The 11584-nt window shown below is 41.6% G+C and overlaps 1 protein-coding gene across 1 annotated transcript in view; it reads left to right on the top strand.

Annotated features, from left to right (window-relative positions):
* Window positions 1-69: 69 nt before the first annotated feature.
* LOC139624598 (stromelysin-3-like) overlaps window positions 70-11584 on the top strand; it is a 38350-nt gene continuing 26835 nt past the window's right edge. Inside the window, 1 exon segment of the mRNA XM_071483856.1 lies at window positions 70-1072. Within this exon segment, the coding sequence (XP_071339957.1) occupies window positions 968-1072 (105 nt within the window). The 5' untranslated portion in view covers window positions 70-967.

Genomic DNA, 11584 nt, shown 5'->3' with positions numbered 1-11584 from the left:
GAGCGGGATCAGGGCTTTAAATCTACAGCAGTGTAATTGTTAGCATTGTTATGTGTTGGAAAAATGCGTGTGATAACATGTAATTGATGGTGATGGTGAATGAAAGAATAAATTCTGTAAATACTAGTAATTGTGTGAACAGGTGTGGTCATGTGTAGACCTTTAATGAGGCACCTGTGTGAAGTCATTTCAGATCAGGCTGTAGTGGTTTGATTCCAGAAGAGTTGATAAAAACTGTTGCTCTACAGGACACACTGCTTTCTTTTGCGTAAAAGAACATTAAAACTTTAACATTTCAAGAACAAAGAATTTCTATAAAATAGGTGGTGGTTAAAGTTTGGCTATATAAACTGCCATGGAAGATTAAAAACACGCTCCTTTAATTCACACATCTGCACTGCAGTGTTGTTCCACAGCGACTTCATTATTATTCTCCTCCTCATAAAAAGGATTTAGAGAGAACTGCAGTGTGCTTTGTGGCTGGCTGGTTAGTTTTTTACTGATTATGCTCTTGTAACATTCTTATAATAATCCTATAATATTTCCATCAGGTGCTGGAGTGTGCCAGCACAGGCTGTGTGACCGTGTCATTGTGTTAATATGTGTGATTGTGTGATTTTTAATAGATGTTTCCTGCCAAAACTTAATATTGGATTCTGGGTCTGTATAACATCAGAAAGCACAGGTGAGGCTGTTTTGAGTTGACTGGCACACGGGAGAGAAGGGGTTAAGCCAGCGGTAGCGGGTGGTATTGTCAGCCCCGGGCTGTAAAAAAAAAAAAAAAAAAAAAAAAGTGTGTGTGGAGGAAAAGAAAAAAACAGAGAAGAGAACAAAGAAATCAGAGTCTATTTAAAGAGAAGTCGCCCCCGCTCCTTCAGCCCTGTGACTCCCGGCACTGCGCACCGCGCCACAGCTGCGCCAGATCCAGCCTCCCTGCGCACCTCCACGGCTCCAGACTGCGGTGAGGATGCGGACTTCTTTGGTCGTTTGCTGCTGCGTCTTTGCGCTGCAGTGCCTCCCGAGCACGCTTTGTCTTCCAGTGCGGGGATCCAGCAGGTACAAAGTGGCACCGGTGAGTTGGAGGACGCTTGGTTTTGTCCCTTTTTACTTGAGGCAAAAAAGTTTCCTCTGCGTAAGTTTTGGGAACATTTTGATGTTTTGATGCAGAATGAGTCGCTTTGGTTCAACTTTGTGAGGGTTGCACGCATGGAAACGGACTTATTCTTTTGCATTTTAAAGTAATGAGTAGTATTGATTTACTTCATTCTTCCTCCTGCTGCAAGTGGCTCCCCTACCCCCTAAACACACACACATGCACATGCAAACACACTCTTGCACAATAGTTTGCAGTTGTGTTCTTATGCAGACATTGGAGCACAAAGAGTCACCTTGCTCCAAAATAAATAATATCCACTTGATTGCATGAGGAATTAGATATAGGTGTAAGTAAATCTACACTTTTCTGCAGCCTCCTGTCCCCTTCATGGGCGCAAACATGCACACTCTTTCCTCTTAATCATCAGGACCAATGACACTTATGTTGTAATTAAGAAAATGGCTGTTTTATGCACACACAGGAGCTGACCTGTCACTGTAATTAGCCTGGGAGCTGCTCTTACTTTGAAGAAATGACTATCATCACTATTTATTTTTTTGTCTGCTCAGCAGCACTTGAGGCAGTCATGACTTGGCAGCCGAACCTGACGTGTTCTCCCCTCCGTGCATGAAGGATGACAGCAGTGTGTTTTCGTTTTTTACCCAGGTCTGATCTCTGGGGAGGAGAGAGGGTGAAAAAAAATAAAGGTTGCTGAGTTCCCCTGTCTGCAGGGCAGGAAGCAGTAATAACAGGTCTTAAAGGCATTTTGTCAACAACACCATAAAAGAGAAGGGTCCAACATATGGACCCGTCATGCAGGCGTCGGTGGCACGCGTTGCAGTCACAGTCATGTGTTTTGGTGGCTTCTCTAACCTATTATCACAATGCTCAATGTAATTTTCATTTATTTACAAGTCCCACTTTACGGCTGTTTTTCACACATGCTGCAGCTCATTATTTCATACTTTTTATTCTAATATTTCTTCCTCATATGTGCTTGATGTAATTCTTTCCTTTACTGTAGCATGTAACTACTCCCTGGAGCCAAACAATTAGACTTCACTTGACAGAACACAGAACAGGCTTGTTTTGCATGCATGTATTTTCTCAGGAATGTTTTGTATAGAGGTAGACAGGAAAATAAGTAAATTAACAAAATAAACAGGCTGCTTGGATAAGTAGTTACAGGGAACGATGTAGCCATTACTGAGAACAGTCCTGAAGTTTCAGAGAAGGATGCAAGTGTTTTGATGAGTAAGGTAAGATTGCAAATAATTGTAGGAGACCAACACGCACAGTCAATTATTTTTGGTCTGTCCCTGAAACACTATCACATAGTGAGCGTAGTTTGAGATGTAAGATAAGAATGAAAGATTTACTGGGAACATGTTAAATGATGAATGAATAATAGGGTGTTGGTTCATCTGTCAGTCACATAAGAACGACTGATCTTAGATAAGAAATGCAGCAGTGAGTGTTGTGCTTGTCTCCAGTAGAGGATGTTAAAGTTGACTGAATGATTACCTGAAGGTCTCAAACCGGCCCCTCCAAACACATTTTAAATAATGCAAAAATACTGTGCTATGATTAATATTTTGTTTAACATGAAAAAGTGAAAAAAAAATGGAAAAAAGGAGCTGGAAGCACAACTACTCTTACTTCCTCATTGGAAAATGTGGATCAGGTCACATGCCCCCTCCACCACTGCTGCTTGCACTGAGGTGACAGGTGAAAGAGCAGAGAGTATCAAGATGGTTAGAGGAGGAAACATCAGGGGTCTCTAATTTCTTATCTGTGTCCTTTGGAGGACGTGGTCTATGAAGGTGTGGCCCCTTGTGTCTGTCGTAGACATAGTCCTCCACACACAGCTGTAAACATGGTGAAGGGAAAGAGCTGGTGGTGCTGCAAGGTGGCACCTCTTTCCTGATTGTCTACGTATATCATGCAAATAGTGAAGCTAAGATTAGCCAAGGATCTGACTGGTAGTCAGCTGTGCTTTCTCTGCAAATCCACTGGTTTCCAAATCTGGCGGTCAGGATCCCCTCAAAGGTTCACAAGATAAATTTGAGGGGTCATGAGATGATTAAAAGAAACAGGAAAGCAGAAAAAAAAACATTTCCGCTGCACAGTTATTCTTTCTTTTTCAGACTTTCCTCTAATCTTTGCTGTTTACTCATAGAGCCTTGGATAATTTAGCTTCTTGAGCTGGTCACAACTGGTGGACATATGCAAGCAGCGGGGAGGGGTCACAAGAACATTAATTTTAAACAGGTGGGAACCACTGAGATTTTGTGTTTCCCTTGGGTTGGTTCATTAGCATCCACCTTGTGACGTTGCATACTTTAAATACTTTTCCATGGTTTAATCCACAGTAATCAGGAGTCAGGCCGTTGTAGTGTTGTGGCACCTCTTTTGTCGACAGTGTGATTATCTGATGAGTGGAAAACCAGGTTTCTATACATGAAAAATGGCTCTTCCAGCAACACATTATCAGAACTACGTTGCACCTGGGATGACAACTTTGTTATGTCTGCTGGTCATTTCACTGGGAAGTCTGATCTGTAGTTTTGCCAATTTGCTCCCCTGTTGTTGACTAAAGAGTGAGTGATTACACAGGCCTGAACAGGCCTCAGTGTCTGTGGCATTCATGGCACACACACACACGCACACACACACAGTGCGTATTTTCTCTCTGGAGGGAAAGGGGGTGGGAGGCGCCATAAGCTAACTGGATATTGAATAAAACCGTTTACGTTTCTGTTTTGTCCCATCACGTCGATGTGATTGGTCGGGGAACCGTGAGAGCAAAGGTGACATCAGAGCTGCTCTGGGTTCCCATCGAGCAGATCTAGGTCACAGCTGCGCCAGGCTGCGAGTGGGAGACACAACAGGGAGGGGGGTGCAGTTGAAATGCACATGCACCCCTCCCTCATAAAGTTAATCAGATGCTTTTGTTAGTTAGTACGAGGTCGGCCCTCACTATGGTTTTGGTCTTCCCCCAACAAGGTGAGAGGACGGAGGGAGGGAGTGGGGAGAAAGGGGCAGGATTCAAACTATACATTTACAGTTGAGGTGACTCTGCTGACTCAATGAACCCTGTCAGGACTGGTGAGTTTGACAGGATGGTGTTGGTACTTGAATTTATTAAAGCGCACATCACTGAGTTTCTGGATGGCATGGAGCCCGGGTCTGCACCTTGACTAATTTCACAGGATGCATCTCCATCTCTTAACCCAAATAGACACGACAGCTGGAGAAGTCAGCAGGTATAATATCTGGTTTTCAATCAATGAGTCAAAATCTTCCTTCACTTTAAACCAGAAAGCGTTTTCAGTAGATGGGCTCAAGAATGGGGACGTCATCTTCTGATATAACCATCTATCTTCTTAGCTACACTTCCAAAAAAGTCTTGTCAGGCAAACAGTGGGGATGAGATGGACACAGTTGCACAGTACCGTACTGTTGTGAGTCAACTCACAGAAATGACCGTTTTTAAATCGAAAGGTAACTCCACAACCTCTGAGACGTCTGGGCTGATGGGAATGTCAATACTTTGGCAGGTATTTGGTCATAAAGCAGAGTATTGAAAACTCAGAGAACCACCAAAGTTAATACAGTTCATCTGGAGGGGGGATATGAATGTCTGATATTTAATGGGAATCTATCCAGTAGCCGTTGAGATATTTCAGTCTGGACCAATGTGGTTACCGACTGAGAGCTAACGCTTTTAAACAACAGGGGCCGGTTACACAAACACCTTAAGCTAAGATTTTCCTTAAAGTCTGAGTTAAAGTTTCCTTAAAATAAAAATAGATGCACAAAACACTCATAATTCTTCTCATTTGGGTTGAAGAAGAAAGAATCACTTAAAGTCATTTAAACCATTGCACAAAAGACCTTAGCCACCAAAGCAAGGATTAAAACTAAAGGTAGCTCTGACTATCTTTACTGCAACGTGGCTGAGTTTATGTCAAGAAATGCAGAAAATGAACACATCCCAGGAATAGTGTTCTGCAACCAGGAGACACCCTTAACGTTAAGGAGCTGATTTTGCATCACCGATTTAACCGGCAGTCAGTTTACGATTTGTCCGACCGTCTGGAGTTGGATCAGTCCACTTTGCACAGCTTAATGATCGCTTAACGGTTTTATGCCACATGATCTTCCTGCTCAGGTACAGTTGTCTACAGATCAGCGGTGCGCCAGGGTTACTCACCGAATTTAAACACTTTGAGCATCCTCTGAAGACTGTGGTGAAGTTCCCGTCAAAACAAGAAGAGGATGAGATAGCAGTGCACTTTTTTAATGTTACCGGCCTCCCAACAGATAACAGGTATCACAAGCACTAACTGCAGGAAATCAACCATGGAAACCACTGTAAAATCTCTTTCACTGCTGCAAATGCTGTAACTTTTTTCCCTTAATTAAGGAAACCTTTTAAGAGATTCTAACCCTAACTCCTAAATATCCTCCTCAACTGAGGAGATATTAAACCTTAAGTGTTATACTTAAGTAGAAAACTTGAGGTGTTTTGTACAACCCGGCCCAGGCTTCACTCCAGATGGGACTCGGCTGTGATTAATACTGTGGCTTTAAAATCATTTGCTTTCCCTAGAAAAAGAACTTGGCTGAACACTCAGACCTTAAAACTGTTATCTCCCGACTTCAGCTCTGACTTTTTGACTCGATACATCAAAAAAAAAAAAAAAAAAACTTAAAAAGATAAAGATAGAATGATTTGTCTGGTAACTATTACTCCCCTGAGGATGTGTTTTCATTAATAATCAGAGTCAACAGTGAAATCATCGGTAAGTCACAGACACAGAAGCTCTGTGAGTCTGGGAGCTCAGCGGATGACTGTTATCTTGCCAGGAAAGATAAGAGATTGACGCAGATGCCCAGATGGTTTATATCACCTTTCACTGCCGGGTGTTTCTCGTTTTCTGATGATATGTTGGATTAGGCGATTAAGAAGGGCGATAATGAGATTTTTGATGATGAAAATTTTTTACATCCTCCCTCCTATCTGGCAACAATAAATCCTCTCTCACTGTAAGCAACTGTTTTTTCAGTGAGCACACCCTTCAAATTGAAACCTTATCTGTCTCCTCAAGTAAACACTCACTTATGACTTACTTCCTATCATCCGGATTTACTCTTATTATGTTTGTCAGTTTCTGTTGGACAGTTAGATACTAGATGCATGGATGGATGGATGCATGGATGCATAGATGCATGATATTGTAAAAAACTTAAATTACAATATTTTGCAATATATATATTGTGATATGAAAAATCTGAATACCTGTTTTTGGTCAACATCATCCTTTCCAACATTGCTTTTCTGTTGACGCTTCCTGTTTATTTGCATGTTCTGCGATGTGACTGTTACGCATGCTCACATCGCTGAAATGATAGATTGTGCAGACATGTTATTAGAAACCATGTTGATGAAAAAGCTTCAGATACGTCTTGTTTTTCTGATAATTTCAGGTCCCTGTCAGACGCTCTGGCAGTTTCACCTGCAGCTTCTTCAGGAAACCAGTTTGTATTTTGCTTTAACCTATAAATGCAGCTTCAGTCTGATGTTCAGAGAATCTCTGGAGGAATTTGTGGATCAACTTTTATCATTTCCTTTTTGATGAATCCACTTCCCTCAGCCAATTACACATTTCCTTCTGCTCTTACTCAAAACACATGTTGTGTGGATGCAATGCATTTTGGTCAACTGATACCAGTGCTAGTGTACGAATTGGTCTCTGTGCCTTTATCCTTTAGTATTCCCACAGATCGATTGTCGAACATGCTTTTTTTATGGACTGGGTCAAGCACCTCATTCTTTTTGAATGTTGAAACATTTTCAGAGTGAATGATACGCTTCGCCAAAGTTACTAATCTTTTACCAAATTGTGTCACAGCATGACATCTCAAATACGTTTGCGTAATCTCTGAAAATATATTTTTATAGGCTCTTGTTCCAGTAAAACTGCACAAAACATATCTATATCTGTATCTACATATCATGTTGCCTTTAAATGATAAAGATGGTGTTTTTCCATATTTTCCTAATAGTCAACAAATCCCATTAAAAAATCTCGAAACAAAACAGCACTTTACTCTTAGTTCCTTTTAGCTTTAGGGTTGAAACGATCACAATCCATCAATAGAAAAATAATCGGCAGGTAATCTGATAATTGACGAAGAGTTTCAGTCATTCTTCAAGCAAAGATAATGAAAACGTTTTCAAACATTCTGTTGTAACATGAAATTGTTGCCACTTTATAAGATATCATACAATTTATTTTTGTTTTACTGTCAGGATTTTTGTGCTTTCACACAAAAGATGGAAGGAAGGAAGGACTGAAAGAAGGAAGGAATCAAGGGAAGGAAAGTATGAAGGACAGACAGTGGAAAAGCACAACATATACTACTAAATGTAGTGGAGGGAAAGTTGGACAAAGTGAGTGAAGTACCTGAAATACTTAACTGTACTGTGCGTAACTGCTGTAGTTAAGTACAGTACTTGAGCTGATGAACCCAGTTGCTTTGAACTTTGCCTCTAAAGTATTAATGAAGGGTCTCGGTCCCGAAGTGAAGATGTAGTGTAGGTGAAAGTTGACTTGAAGTTGGACTGGGACAAAGGTTTCTAGGTTAAACCAGCAGTGAGAATGTCCTTATGTCTTCTGGCTCCATGCAGCTTCTTGGTCAAAGCACAGTGACCTGGTTGGGGGGTGACGGAGGCGGTGGGTGGGTTTGTTGTTAGACTGGAGACGCTCTTCAGACACACCGTGTACAGACATGTTTTCCTGTGCTCTCTGAATACCACTGTCAGATCCCCTGCACTGCTGCTCAAACATCTCCTCATCACTGTAACCAGAAGCTAGATGTGTCCGTACTTGTAATGGACGCCCCCCCCCCCCCCCCCCCCCCCCCCCCCCCTCCCGTCACCCTCCACCTTCACCACCACCGTCACAAACCCCTCCACATGTTCCCAGCATGAAGAAGCATCTATGACCTTCCGGGAGTTTTCATGTCTCATCACCGGCTTCTTGCTCTCTCAGCAGAAAGTGACAGGCTAATTGTCCTGAGGGTATTTTCTTTCTTACTTTCTTTCTCGAACATCGTCACACTGTCTGCTCGACAGGATTTCCATTGTCTGCTCTAAAATTACACCTGAACACACAAGCATGGCCACAAAACTTTATCATTACCAAACTAACTGTTGGAAGCGTTACAGCCTTCAACAGTATTACAAGCATGTACCATATTTTTGCATCCAACATTAACACTTTTATATTCAGTAGTCCTACCAGTGTTGCAGTTTCCCCTTTCACCCTCGATTTCACATTTAAAGCTGGCTCCACCTTGACCAGTTACAACAGTACAATGCTGCTAATCCAGTGATGCATCAGTATTAACAGCAGGTTTTCATTTGAAATCACTGTGGCTGCTGGCTGGTTAGTTTACTACATATTACTGACACTGTGGGAGGTGAAAAAGCTCCTGATGTTTCTTTTTTGGTGACATGATATCTACAAAGTAAAAAACGTGTTGGTATGGACCGCCCATGCTTGAGATCTGGACCGACAGCACCTATAACCTACTGTTGTCAACACCTTGATCCATTATCGCTTCCTCCCTGTCTGGTAGTAAGTGCGATATCTGTACATGACGTGAGCCTCCAGATAGTCTCTGCCCTTTCAGCCAATCAAATGATAGCATGCCTAAATCAGTCGTCTTGGAGAAGTAGCCTCATGTCAGAATTATCTGATATGACTTCACTCCAAACATAGTGTGAACAAGTTCACTTGAATCTTGATAGGGACAACTCTCTCCTCCCAAAATATTGGTAGGGACATGTCCCTACAGTCCATATGCTAACCTACAACAGACAGACTAACACACAGTTGGTTTTATTTTGACTCGATGCCACATATATTAGACACATATATCAGAGCAAGGCATTCAATTTGTCCTTTAGAATTTCTGAACGTATATTTCAGTTGTGTTTTAAGAATATCTTGTTGTTATTATTGTTTGTAAGAGCAAAATGAGTTAACAAGTGAGCTGAACTTGATCAAAAAAAGGAAGGTTGGGAACCAAAAGTTGATAAAAACTGCTCAATAAAACAAGAAAACATACAAGATATTCTAGATGGAGCTAATGCTTTTGTTTTGTCTTTGACCTTGAACTTTTGATGTGAAACCTGTTGGGAATCAGGCACATAAAGGGTATTACTTGGCTGTGGGGTCAGACAGGTCAACCAATCCATTTGACACACTGGGGGGGTGGGGGGTGGGCTGGGTTTTAGTCCTTTAACCACACTTTTTTCTCATCTCACCTCTTTGAAATGACAGAGGCGGCCCCCTGCTCACCCACCACTTAGAATTAGCTAAAGTTTTACGACGCTGAAAGCCGACACTCACCTCTGTGACTGGGATCAGGCAGCGGGCAGTTTCAGTCTAAACTGTCTCGTTTGGGGACGGGGGTCGGCTCTAGACCCGGTGATTGACAGTTCAAGGCAGGGCTGTGGGCAGGACACAGTGCTCACCAGCAAAAAAATGCATGAGTCGTTCACTCAAATACATGGAGTGACCTGCGTTTACATTTTCCTGACAATAACCAATGCTGGATTAGATGGTGAGTAACTGCCCCAAGCCCCCAGGTCCCAAGGGACCAAAAAACCCCCTGGTCCACTTTATGTGGTTTTTTAGGGAATTTTTACTGCTTGAGTAGTGGCCATGCCTTGTAGAGAGGGCCTATATCAAAATCTACCTTTAGTCGTATTATATTGTGTTCATATGATGCATATTCATAATAAAGTTGGTTATGATTTATGAGGTGAATTAACAGGCTACTATCAACGCTAGTATTCATGCTGAAAAGAAGACTATATATGTAGCCTTGATACTTAAAAGGAGTGCCATCAGGGATGATGATAAATATCAGCTGATTATAAAATAGCAGCATATGGTAAACTTTAATATTATCACTGCTTAAGTGTTGTAGTGTGTTTACCTTTTCTAATCATATATTATATATATATATATATGTTATGATGCTCTTTATACACATAGTATTTTGTTTACCATGCAGAGCCATCAGTTCAAGTCACATATTCACCATGTGCAGTTTTGTGCAGCAACTTTCCACCATCCTGGTCTGGGTTTAAATTGCATTTTAGACTGTAATTGTTTTCTAACCTTAAAGGAACCCTGTTTCGTTTTGTTTTTGTAAACAAGCCGTTATGCTTATGTTCAGTCTCTCGTGTCTAATGGTACTTTATGGATTGTTAGCCATCCCACAACATTATCAGGAGGCATCTAACTGGTCCTAGATTCATTCTACAGCGGGAAAAAGTAGAAAAATTATCTTTAGAGACAAGAAGAACAAATTCTGCAGCCCAGCAAATGGTTTGGCCCCCACAGAGCCCTGATCTTAACATAATGGAGTCAGTCTGGGATCACATGAAGAGGCAGGAGACACTCAGTCTAAATCCACAGAAGAATTGTGGCAGGTTCTCTGAGATGCTGGAACAACCTACCTGCCAAGTACCTGAAGACCTGTGTGCAGGTGTACGAGGGGAACTTGTGCATGAAAGTGCCTAAAACTTTAGTACAGTATATTTTGAAATTGCCACCATCTACATCAATGTTAGCTAGTGGTCTAATTCTCTCTTGAAACTGTCACATACATGTGCATTTACTTGTGCATTTACTTATGGATGCATGAGATACATGTAAAACAGGGAGCCACTCATTAAAACAGTGGTTCATAGCAGCAGAAGAGGACAAAAACTCCACAGGGTACCTTTAACCCAGGTGTTTTCCAGGCGTAAAGAGGGAGATGATAAAAAACTCATGCATCATGTTTTGTTAAAGCCAGACAGCGTGTATGAGCAGGATTTGTTTGAGCCCCTGACAGAGTTGCAGGTTTGAATCCCAATTTTTAATCTGACCTAATTCATTTTTCTTAAACAGTCATATTTAAAGACAGTGACTTTAAAGAATATCAAAATAAGCCTTAGAAATCCTACCATGTGTATTTGTTCTGTAGCTGTGTACTTCTCCCCCTCCTCCTCCTCCTCTCCCTTAAAATCCCCAAATTCCCATGAACAATGCCGAGGACATGAACTCAGTGTCCTCACTGGCAGCTATGGGCCTGTATAGGCTTTGTCAGCTTTAACCAGCGTAAATAAATGTAAGAGCAAACAAATGAGACTGAATTCCATGCTGGTTATGTTTTCATGTCATTGGCCTTTACTGATACGTTTCAGACCCGCTGTACACCTTGATAAGGGTTTTGTTGTTTATCTGAAGTTCCTGTTGTCGATCTCTGCTGCAGGAGAGCAGATTACAATGCAGAGAGGGAAACCTCAGATCAGACTGGTCCTGCACATTTTTCAGAGTGCAACCTTCTTCCTCAGAAAATAAGTAAAAAGAAGCTGAACAAGATGCAGTTTTTCTTGGGATGCCTTTAAAAAAAAAC

The sequence above is a fragment of the Trachinotus anak genome, unplaced genomic scaffold, assembly GCF_046630095.1.
Source record: "Trachinotus anak isolate AG129_WGS33_773 ecotype Australia unplaced genomic scaffold, CSIRO_AGI_Tana_v1 ptg000008l, whole genome shotgun sequence".
Classification (NCBI taxonomy): domain Eukaryota; kingdom Metazoa; phylum Chordata; class Actinopteri; order Carangiformes; family Carangidae; genus Trachinotus; species Trachinotus anak.
Note: the sequence above shows the minus strand (reverse complement) of the source record. Positions and strands in the feature narration are given on the sequence as shown.